The 12,329-nt window shown below is 35.9% G+C and overlaps 1 protein-coding gene across 1 annotated transcript; it reads right to left on the bottom strand.

Moving 5' to 3' along the window:
* Nucleotides 1-507: 507 nt before the first annotated feature.
* Nucleotides 508-4,605, bottom strand: LOC149237081 (cysteine-rich receptor-like protein kinase 2). Its single transcript, XM_089366741.1, has 7 exons — nt 3,474-4,605; nt 3,233-3,370; nt 2,105-2,244; nt 1,796-2,006; nt 1,451-1,685; nt 1,142-1,286; nt 508-1,027 (listed from the first exon to the last, which is right to left on the bottom strand). The coding sequence occupies exons 1-7, from the start codon at nt 4,246-4,248 to the stop codon at nt 674-676; spliced, it is 1,998 nt and encodes a 665-aa protein (XP_089222867.1). The 5' UTR covers nt 4,249-4,605; the 3' UTR covers nt 508-673.
* Nucleotides 4,606-12,329: the final 7,724 nt, after the last annotated feature.

Below are 12,329 nucleotides of genomic sequence, written 5' to 3'. Positions count from 1 at the left end.
AGATATTCAAATCCTTTATTATTTCAGAGAGTGAAATTTTAGCAGATTTGTTTTCAAAGAAAATTTTACTTTGGATGTTCATATTTATGTTGTTTATGCTTGTTTAGAATTCCTTATTGTTATTTTATCATTAGTGTTTTCTTTTAATTTATATATTTTTTCTTTTTAAATGAAAAATCAGTTTTACCTTTTTTATAAACAAAAGGTTATGGAAATTTTGTTTATATTTTGAAAAGAAATAGTAGGGATTTTTGTAAATCCAAGTAAAAGTTGTCAAAATTTATAATTTTTTTAAGAGTACTGAATCTATTTCTACCATCAAAAACATCATTCAAACCTACATCTACCAAATAAATATTACCAAAATTCCAATATTTTTAGCCACCAAACCAATTCCTTTATGGATTCTTTCACTTCCATAAACGACTCCATAAAAAAAAATATAAATAAAGAAATTTTACTTTTTATTTCAATTGTAAAATTATAAAAAATATGTTTTTACCACAATATACAAACTCCAACACCTTTAACGGTGCCCATTGATTTGACTGGTTGAATTTAAATACATGGCTTGACCGACTTAAATGTGTAATGGAGTGACACACAAGAAAGAAGATAATGCCCTCCTATAATCAGCCGACATAAAAATAATACCAGAGGCTAGGCCTGGTTGTCACCTCGGCCCTAGCATGTCTGAAGAGTAATCCACAGCTTTAGAATGGATATCTAAGTGTGTCGTAGAAAAAGTCATTGTACCGACTGATGTTGATGTTGTACTAAACGTTTTGTCAGGATGTGCCACGTAATCCAGATCTATGAATGCAGGCCTTACTGGCGACGGAAGGTATTCTCCCTCACTTGTCAGCATCGACACCACCCGGGACATTGAAGGCCGCAACGATGCAGTTGTTTGAGTGCACAGAAGACCTATTTTAATCACCCTAATCCCTTCCTCGGATGAATAACTGCCCTCCAGTGTAGGATCCATAAGTGCTAATGCTTTCTCTGTGTCATACAATCTCCATGCCTGAGTGGGCAATATCAACAAGAACAGCAGCAAACTTTAGTTAGCAGGATATGCCAATGCTATGGAAATTTCAGAAAATTTCAATGATCAATATGAGATGCACATGAACCATACTCTTTCAATGAGAAACTCCATCTCTTCACCCGCAACATTATTCTTTCGTCCGCTAATAATCTCAAGTAAAAGAACTCCAAAGCTGAATACATCTGCTTTCTCTGTCAGCTGTCCGCGTAAAGCGTACTCAGGGGCCATGTAACCTCTGCACAATGTCATCATGTACAATGAAATCTCCATAATTTAACCCTCTAAATTACCTGTTCCTTCTTCCTATATATCAAGTCATTGGTAATAATTCATGTAGTGTAAGTTATTAAATAAAGTTGGGGGCATCAAGAGAGATTGAACAGTAGAGAGAATTCTTACAATGTTCCTGCAACTCTGGTGCTGACATGGCTCTCGTCTTCTGCAAAGAGTTTGGCTAAACCAAAGTCTGCTATTTTGGGTCTGTTTTTATTGTCCAGTAAAATATTGCTTGCTTTGATATCTCTATGAATGATCCTAATCTCAGACTCCTCGTGAAGATATGCCAGCCCACGCACAGTTCCTACTATGATTTCATACCTCGCTCGCCAGTCAAGTAAATGGCGTTTTGTTATATCTGCAATTATTGCATCACAGGCCGTAAAAACATTAGCAAGCTACATGCGCAAATTTGAATAAATCAAGGATCTATGCAGCGATTAAGCAGTTGAAGAGTAAAAAACAAACCAAATATAATCCTGTCTAGACTACTGTTCTGGAGATATTCGTAAACCAGTAGCCTTTCTGAGCTTTCAACTGAGCAACCAATCATTTTGACTAGATTCCTGTGCTGGACACGACTGATGAGATTCGCTTCATTAAAAAATTCAACATCTCCTTGCCTTGAACCTATTTTCAGCCGTTTAATAGCAACTTCTCTGCCATCTGAGAGAACCCCCTGCAGCAGATCAATGAATTTCAAAATTATTTTTATTCCCCAAAAATACTCGAGCCGCTGCCTCAAAATCTGTCAGTAATTGAATGCTAAGCGCTCACCTTAAAAACGGATCCAAATCCCCCTTCGCCAAGCTTATTCTCTGCGTTAAAATTGCTTGTAGCCTCTTTCAGAATACTGTACTTGAATATAAGTTCCGGATTTGCAATATTAGAGGATAAGTTAATTTCACATTCCTGACCTGCGGAAACAATTACAAGCCATCGGACGAAACACTGACTTCAGATTTCAGGGGAGAAACAGACTTCAGAGAGAAAATATTAGGAAATATTTTTGAATCAGATGAAAATGGGTGAAGTCAAACAATTAACCTTCTTCCTATAAATTTGGTGGTAGGAGTTTAGTGAAGTCTGATGTGGGAACAATAAGAATTTTGGTTAAAGAACAATCTATATTTTCATAGGAAGTTGTAAAACTTATTGTTCAAATATACTACTTGTGCAGACGATGGGGATAAGCTTATCTTCGAGAGGGGAACAGCCCCCTGTTCCCAGCTAAGGCCCCTAAATGACTGCTCAGTGATTAAGGAAGTACGAGTGCAAAGACAGCCAGGAGGGTTGTTTTAAGAATTAAGATTTTGATCAGACATATATGTATGTAGTGCAGTGCAGCATGGAGTTATGGAGAGTTGTGAAATGGAATCCTAGCATGGAGTTATGGAGAGTTGTGAAATGGAATCCTAGTTTGATGAGAGGGAATGGGAGCTCTCAGGTGATGAACCATGTACATGAAAAGGTATCTTAGATAACTAGTGGACACAGAAGTTTGTTCCTGTGTATTCGTGTAGATGAAAACTTTTTTATATGAGCTTGAACATAAAGTGATTGGGACCAGATTGATCTCCCTATGTCAAGTTTAAGGGATTGTTAGAGTGATTCAGAGAAACATGACTCGATCATGTTTCTAGTGATTATCTGGGTCTACATTTATTACAAGTCACTATAACTTTTGCCCATGATATTCATCTCCCATATAACTTATTTGAAAACCGAAAAAATCCATATTAATGTATCCAAATAACCATTAAAATGTCCATGTTTTGTGATCTCTAAACTATTTCCATCCAAAATATTTCCAAAATGGTAATTAATATAAAAATAACCTGATAACCTGAAAGAATAGTGATCGTTTAAAAACACACAAGCTAATAAGTGCACACTGAATGATACCTCTGGTTCGAGAAATCTGTTGCCAAAATTTTCCATGAGAGCAAAATTTCCATTTGCAAAGGCCAATGGCCGCAATTAACCCAACCGTAGCGGCTACCACGGCCAGAGTTATTCCAAGCACTTTAGATTTTTTCCCTCCTGCAAATTTGCACAAGAAAACTGGTTACATTTTAATTGACAAAAGAAAATATTACAAAACCAGTACATATCTTTATCATGGTAAACTATATGAAGAAAATACCAGGTTCAGGAAGAGTGTTGAAAAATGCGTAAAGCTCAGAACGCAAATAACAGTTCATGGATCCGAATTGAGAGCCAATAGATCCAGCTTGGCATCCAGATATTTGTGACAGGGCAAAATTCAGGCACGATCCACAGTCTGTGGAGGATAAATCTCTCCAACACTGCGCTATGCTGTAGATATGCTCCGTCGAATTATAGGGCGCAACGGCTGAATCTGCAGCAAAAAGTTTAGGACTTTGCGCCGCTCCATTGGCAATATTTAGGAGAATGGCCTTAATAGTATTTGAGAACTGCTGTGACTGACTGCTGGTCCGGGTATTGCAGAGAACATTTCTCAGCCCATTGTCACTATAGTTGCCGTAAAAGGAATGATTGTCATAACGTAAGAAGCAACCGTCTAATTGAATGAATCCGGAAGTGTTTTGGCATCCGTCAACAAGCCTGGATTTCGCCGTGGATGCGCACAGTTGGCAATCGGAGGAATTTAAATCTCCCCTGCACTGGACAAGCCCATAAACAGTACTGTTGCTGTTTTGCCCATCAACAACACTGGAAGTATTGAATCCATTGAGATAAACGTTGCTCACCAGCGATTCCAAAACCTGGTTTAGATTACCCTGGAAGGCGCTACCGTTTCCATATTCGCTAGTCCCACAACCACGCCAAACGGTAGTAATGTACGGATCAGCCCCAGAGAGGGGCATACGCATACCCAGGCACACTGTAAGTAATATAGTGCTGATTAATGTTTTCATCTTCATCGCCATCGCCATGAACGCCCCTGTTACAATCCGCTGGAGTCCCAGAGTACCGAACTTATAGTATTTCCATTTGCCAAATCCGAGTTATTTTGAGCACACGGGTGTCCCAACAGGATCCTAGAACGCGTGAATTGACCCAGTTAACAATGAAAAAGAAACTAGAAACCTGAACAAACTTCTTTAGAACCGCAAGCAATTGACCGAGTCGAACCAGGGAAAAAACTTGGAAGCATCCAACTTGTTTTCACCAACAAATCAATTTGTTTACTTTCTAAGACATGGGCTTCCGAAAGAAAGCTCTTCAAACTAATCCTGGAGGAAGTCCGCCAAAGCACAACTCTTAATCTAGCGTTGAATCACAATGTCTGCACACAACTGCTCCGTATTATTTAATTTGATTAATCATGAGACAAACCAGTCATCACCTAACCATTTTGATCTAAAAGTCTCCCTGTTTGACTTACTTCAGAAGTTATTTGCAGAAATCTTGTTAGTGGAATTATGTGACGCTATGTACACTTCACCAAAACCATTTTCAAAAGTCAAAACTGCAGCGCAATGTAATCGTCTCCAAAACCATTGAAGAAATCCAAATTACAGCGCAATGGAATCGTCTCCAAAGCCATTCTCATACAGAAGTCACAGTACAGCTCAAAGACCCTTTCACCAAATTTTGCTGAAATGGTTGACTGTTAGATATTTTGGAAGGTTTTTTTTTCAAATTAAAATTGCTCAAAATAGGATCAGGATTGGCTGCAATTGCAAATTGAGTTGTGAACTTTTCCCTGGGGAATGTCTCAGGGGTTTTCAGTATCCTTAATTAATATATATATGCAATCCAAAACCTAAAAGCTAGTTAAAATAACAACTAAACTTAAAAATGGACTATTTTCCAAATTCCAATAAAACAAAAACTTCAAATAGTTCGACAAAACCCAGGTATATTATTGTTGTGGTGTATTGATGATATCTTAAATTAGATCGTTCATCTTTATGTCTCTTAAAATATTTAAGAATAATAATAGGTAAGAAATCAAAATCTACAATTAAATTACTCTCATTAACTAGAAATAAGAATCTGCAATTAAATCACGATCTCAACTAGGCTCGAAAGTATATAATCGCGTTACCTCATTAAATTATTAAGTATATATACTTTTAATTTTAATATCATGGAAATTTAAACTGATAACCTATTCCAAGGAATAATTTAACACTTCTAATTCGGTATCCCATAAACATTATTTAATAATAAATAAATAAAACTAATATATTAAATATAATTTCATTAAATTATTAATTATATGAATAAAATAATAAAATAAATAAATTTTGTTATATTAAATATAATTAGGTAATTTATTTTATTATTTTTAATATTATTATTAAAAAAAATTATTTTAATTTAAAAAATAAAAATTGAAAATTATTTTATTTAAGTTAATATTACTTAAAAGTAATATTACATAAATAATTATATATTATTTTTGGTTCCAAATGTTGACATACAACTTGAACCTCAAGATGTAAAGGAAACAACATTAATTGGTTCCAAAAATTTAATTAGAAAAGACTTTATAAGATAAGTTAATATTAGTTAAAAATAATATTACATAAATAATTATATACTATTTTTGGTTCCAAATGTTGACTAACAACTTGAATGTTAGGATGTAAAGGAAACCACATTAATTGGTTCCAAAATTATAATCGGAAAGAATTTATTAATAAGTTAATATTAGTTAAAAATAATATTACATAAATAATTATATATTATTTTTGGTTCCAAATGTTGACCAACAACTTGAATGATGCAAAGGATGAACAACATTAGTTGGTTCCAAAAGTCTAATTGGAAAGACTTTATCAAGATATAAAGGTGACTGGATTTTTTAACATGTCTCCTACCCATATCATAGGCACAACAACCATTCTAAAGTTGGATCCTGGATTGCCTTGCTAAGGAGGTCCATCCAGCCCATCCTCAAACAGTTATGCTAGTAGGACTTGATTAAAAGTAGTTATTTAATATATATATATATATATATATATATATATATATATATATATATATATATATATATATATATATCATTTATTTCATAGAATTTTTTTTAACTTTCCATTAAATAAAATAATGACATATTCCAGATGCATCATGTGCATTTCATAATCTATCCCAAAAAAGTATATCATGAAACAAAAACAAGCTCATACAACTAAACTCACACAAAAAAATGATAAGCACATGTCATCTTGAGCCCATATACATAACCATATCCATGTGAAACATTGAAAACTATAATGTTTGATGTCAATATATAGGAAGAAACATTATAATATGTCGAATTGAGGCTTCTATGATCCATATCAAGTTATGAGAAAAATTTCGGTGTAAATCACATTATGATATATTTGTTGACACGTTTCAAACCAACGAGTGTGGTTCATCGTCAGGACAAGTTGAAGAATCAAACCATGGCTGCATGTTAAACAGGGAGAGATGATCTTAGCTATTGGAAGATCTGCTCTCCCTATTTAACATGCAGCCATGGTCTGATTCTTCAACTTGTCCTTGACGATGAGCCACACTCGTTGGTTCGAAACACGTCGACAAATATATCATGATGTGATTTACGTCGAAATTTTTTCTCATAAAATTATAATATGTCATTGATATATGTGAAGCATAGAAAAAACAAGACCAATAGCTTTTATCCATTGTGTAGTATAACAACAAATGATCAAGAAGCAACAAAGAGAGTGTTATCCTTATATAAAAGGATGGTGTTGATACACTTATACATCTCAATCTATATGTTATGTGATTTACCAAGAGCCCTAGATCCTGACGAGTGCCCTCCTTAGATAGAAAGTTTGCCTTTGTGTTTCTTTCTCTGTAGACATGGCATCAAGCTATAAATTCAAAAAGCATATTTTAATTGATAGATCTCCTCCAAGATTGGAACCACTGTGTGATTGTGACATCTTTGTGAAGCATTAAACCATTGATAACATTCATGGAGTCGCTAAAGGCTTGAAGGGAATTTTTTTTTTAAGAGCCCAACAAAGAAGTAATTTGAGAAAGAGTAGTTCTGCATAGTTGCTAGATCCACAACCCCACCTAATGTTGGACTTTAAAAAATGTTGATCATTTAAAAATAGGATGAGACCTCTACCACATATGTCATTTTCATTTGAAGCTCCATTGAAATAAGACCATGAGACTTGCTTAGCAATCACTTCTTCAATAATGGTATGAGGGACATGGACATAGTCATTGGATGGCAAGAGAGCATACATTGCACCGATTTAAGCTGAAATAATATCAGGGGAAGATGAAGTATCCCTGAAGGTGGCCTTGTTTCTCACCAACCACACCCCCCAACAAATGAGGGGTGGAATACTTCTAAGGACATCATCATTTGATGAGTCCCACTAGGACTTCCATGTACTAAGAATAGAGTCACCCCTCCAATCTAGATTACATCTCATAAGTTGTTTTTCATTGGACCATATATTAAAAGTAAAAGGACAATGCAAGAACAAATGTTGAAGAGACTCCCAAACATCCTTGCATAGAATGCACCAACTTGGTCCTTCTTTGAAACACTTTTGTATCTTGTCCAAGGTTGGAATGTTATTTTTAATGAGACACCAGAGAGAAAGTATGGTCTTAGCTGGACATCTGAGCCTTCAGATCTTCTTCCACCATCATTTTGGATTTTCCCTTTCTCTAGTTGCTATTTGAAATATGTATCCAGTTTTGGGAGCGTATACCCGAGAAGGAGAATGGACCCAGCTCAGGGTGTTCTTCCTATCTTTTATTCTAACATGTGATATTTTGAGATAGATTATATAATTTTTCCACAGGACCATGAACTCACCATGTAAATCCATTTGATTCACATCTTTTTAGCCTCGTGTCCACATAGATGATCTTCCTTCATTTACGATCTGATTTAGAAAATTAACACCCTAATTATTCAATACTGTTATAGGCTGACGAGGGAGCTTGTAGTTTTCCTTGCATCCAGTCCAATGGTCTATCCTGATCCTAAACCTTTCATTGTTTCCAACCTGCCAAGCTAGATCACATCCTACCATTGTAAAAGAAGAGAGGATTGCCTTCCAGATGACAGAAGGATTAGTCATCCTTTTGTTGGGTAGTCAAATCCACTCATCAATAAAAATAAGAAAAATATATTTCTTGCACACCACTATCCATAGGCTATCAACAATAAGAAAGCTCCACCCCACTTAGCAACGAAAACTATTCCAAAAATTAACAAATCTATTAGCCCAACCTACCATATTTTAAAAAAAACTATCTTATCCCAAAAAAATAACATAAATCATATTTTTAGAATCTCTTCATTTAAAAAAAATATTACCTTACAACAAGCATCCAAAAACACTTATATTTGTTTATTTTTCGCTATCTTCATATACACTTTCTATCAACAACATTTTCCCAATTTAAAATAATAAAATATAAATTAACATTTATATAATTTACTTTATCTTTTAAATAATATTATTCCCATACTTATTAACTTTATTTATTTTATTTTTCAAATACTATTGCCCACATACGTACAAACATTTTAGATTAAATTACGACGTATGTCCTTTGATGTCAATGGATCGCAATCCATCTGGAGATTGTTCAATTGTAAATATAAATGCCATCGTACGAATTATTTGCACCGTACCGTTGGCATCGACAACCTTTTTTGACGTTATAACAAAGCAACTAAATCATATCTCGGATTCAAAAGACAAAATACAAAACCATTTTTTTTTTCCGTTTCCTTAACAACGAAGCCGATATTTGTATAGAGATAATTCCGTTTAATTTATTCAATTTTATTTTCACCTATTTAGGGTTGAGTCTTTTTGTATAGAGATAATTCCGTTTAATTTTATTCAATTTTACTTTCATCTATTTAGGGTTGAGTCTAATAGGACAAAATTGTTGGAAGGGATTTGATTTTTATATTGGTAACTTTTGTTCAATCTTCTTATTGATATTAATGATAGTGTTTTTCAATTTTTTTTTTTAATAGTGGTATGGATTGTGATTTTCAAAAGTTTTTTTTAATTTTCTTATGGTTTTACAAATAGTGGTATGGATGGTGAGAGCACATATGTGAGAGACTCAATTGTTTAATTTTATTTTTATATGATAAATATTTTTAAAGAATTATAGGTTCACTTATGGGACATGTATTCTAAAGACTAAGAAGGGTAATTATTTGGGATTTTAAATTGATATGACAACTAAGGAGGTTAGTAGGTATGCATTTTAATTAAGTTGGAGCATATTATTAATGAGGAGGTTGGACGCAAGGACATCAGTCATGCTTCTTTGAAGGAAAATGTACACAAAGGAGGACACAAAATAAATGAGGAGGAAAACATCGTTGAGGAGGTTATGCCAGAGCATGCAAGTAAGAGTGGATGGTTGGACTACAATAAAAAAACAAGGGAGTGGGGAGATGTGGCACAACCCCACAAGCCAAAAAGATCTTGCACCGCTTGTCAGACAATAGGAGAAGAACTACTGTAGATGAGAAGAGAAGAGACATTTGAACTACAGAGAATTATGCAGTGGTAGATTCGGGGAAGAAAAAATGCAAACGAGGGGTGGGGGGGCAGGATAGCTCTAAACTTTGAAGGTTAGCAAAGAGGCATGCTCGAACAACTTGCCACAACAAAACACAAGGAAAAACAATGCAAAAGATCAGGAAGATAAGTTTTGTTTGGCAAAATTTCAAGAAGAAGATCATTCCATGTGGGGAAGAAATTCCTTCTCGAGTCCTCACTAACCAAAGGGTGGAGATGGTGATTCTCGACAAATACTGAAGGGCTAGAGTGGAGGAATTATTCCTAGGAAAATTCTTGGAGGACTTCTAGAATGCTTCTTTCTTGTGTGTTTGATTGATTGTGGTTCTGGAGTCCCCTAAGTTGGGTGGACCTACGATGTTGTGTTTGAAATGTGGAGTTAGTGAGTCTCTCAAGTCCATGTGCACTTTTTATTTGAAACTAAGTTGAATGGTTGAGGTGGAGAGATCTCTAGAGTCCCTGGAATAACAAAAGGTCATGGTTCATCCCTTAAGAAAAATACCCCTCACTCTCTAGAATTTGGCTTGGGGGTGATTGATCTAGGTTTGAGTGTGAAGAAGGACCCTTCCAAGACCTTTTACTTTCGTGATATGTTAAAGTTGATTTTAAAAGAACATTAATGAATACATCTGTATGCGAAAAACAAGGGGAACATAACAATCATCAACACATGAAATAACAAGACGTTGATAACGGAGTTCGTCCAGGAGGGGCTACGTCTCCGGGCCTCGGTGTTAAGATGGTGTAGGCTGCTGCAATAAGTGTTGTCAATAATGGTGATGTACACAAGAGATGATGTCGCGATCATACAAGGAAAAATTCCCTCACGCAGGAGTGGCTCTAAGAGATGTTCCACAATCGGAACTCTCAGTCAAAAGACTCCTATCAGTATGACACCAAAAACATGCATGGTGCGCAACCCGCCAACATGGCACAAAAGGGATTTCAAAAGCAAAACACATGCATGACGACAACAAGAGTATCCCAGCAACATACAACAAGGGATCTCAAAGCATAACATGATGAGTTATGACAACAAGTACATCACATAAAATATTTCGCATAACATGAAGCAAGCAATCATGACAACATGAAATAAACAAGATCTTGCATCAACATCAATCATGGATCTGTACAACATAATGCAGAAAGAAGAAGTACATGAACACATCATATACCTCACAACCAAGGGCCATCTAAAGAAGTGTATGTCTCACTGTTGAAGCTGCTCGGACCATTGCTCTCAAGGCATTGATCTCATGAAGATGGTTGCTCGCACAAGAATGTGGACATCTGCACTGGCACTTAGAAAAGTGACTAGAAGAAGAAATGAGAGAATAAGAAATCTAAAGACACCATCAGATTTGTGGTGTTGAGTAGTGCTGAATCGACTGTCCAAAATCCAAATTCTGAGAAGTTGAGAATTCTGGGCTCAAGGAATCTTCTAGATTCCCTTGGGATTCCTCAAAGATTTTGTTCCATGGATGGACTGGAAATCTGCAACTCAGATGGCGAATCTGATCTCGCCATTGTGATCCCTGCGGAAAACCATGAAAAACAAGTATAAACTTGACTATATTCTGAAATGTCAAAATTTTACCTCCTTGGGAAAATTTCATGGCTCATGGTTCCACTCCATGTTTTTGCTGAGATCATGGTTCCACGTGCATTATAGAACTCATTGGAAAATGCAGACCTCTGATGAAGAAATGAACAACACCATTGTGTTCGTGGCGATGAGAGGTGTAAAAACCATATAAAACTTGTCAAATTTTGACAAAGTGAAAATTTTGCCCTCGTGTAAAATTCATGGTTCCTACATTAAAATATTAATTAATCTGCCTTGAAATTCATGCTTGCATTTTGCCTCGAAATCCGTGCCTGCAGTCTCTCCGCATTGAACCACGTGCAATGGCAAAAATGACTGTTTAAGTAGAATTCATCGACGGATTCTTCAACAAATAGGTCATTGGCCTAATGGTTAAAAGCGGCTTATGGTTAAGGAGAGGTTGGGGGATCAAATTCCACCTTCTCCACATATATAACCCTTTTAACCATAATGATGCATAAACGGGGGTCGGGTCCGCATTGGGCGGCCCGCCCCTTAAACCCCGCACCAAACACCATTATCGGCGTTAATATATTTATCGGCGCATATCCATCAGCGGATAAATCGCAATCAACAATTGGTAGTTGCAAGGGGCGCTGGTGCATATATCGGCGCCCGATATAAGGTTTCGTCGATATCATATCGGTGATCGCATTCATTGGCGGTTGGCATGGCAGTTGGCGCAATACATGGAGGTTGCACTGATATATATATATATAATGGTTGGACCATTGGGGTGTGGGTTGGGTCCACCGTTGATGTCCCTCGCCCACCCCTTAATACATTGTTTTAACCATATAACGTGCGGCAACTGTGGTGGAGGGTTCGGTGGGGGTTATTGTCGTTGATCCCTTAA

The sequence above is a fragment of the Pinus tabuliformis genome, chromosome 8 (genome assembly GCF_031772625.1).
Source record: "Pinus tabuliformis cultivar Carrire ecotype Pingquan chromosome 8, CPIR1, whole genome shotgun sequence".
Taxonomy (NCBI): domain Eukaryota; kingdom Viridiplantae; phylum Streptophyta; class Pinopsida; order Pinales; family Pinaceae; genus Pinus; species Pinus tabuliformis.
This window is presented reverse-complemented; position numbering and strand designations above follow the sequence as displayed.

Excerpts from the sequence above, each read along its gene's own strand:
- LOC149237081 (XM_089366741.1), bottom strand. The coding sequence starts at position 4,248 with ATGGCGATGGCGATGAAGATGAAAACATTAATCAGCACTATATTACTT. Across the intron at positions 3,371-3,473 it reads CAACACTCTTCCTGAACCTG|GAGGGAAAAAATCTAAAGTG; the intron begins GTATTTTCTTCA and ends GCAAATTTGCAG. Across the intron at positions 1,686-1,795 it reads TCTAGACAGGATTATATTTG|ATATAACAAAACGCCATTTA; the intron begins GTTTGTTTTTTA and ends CAATAATTGCAG.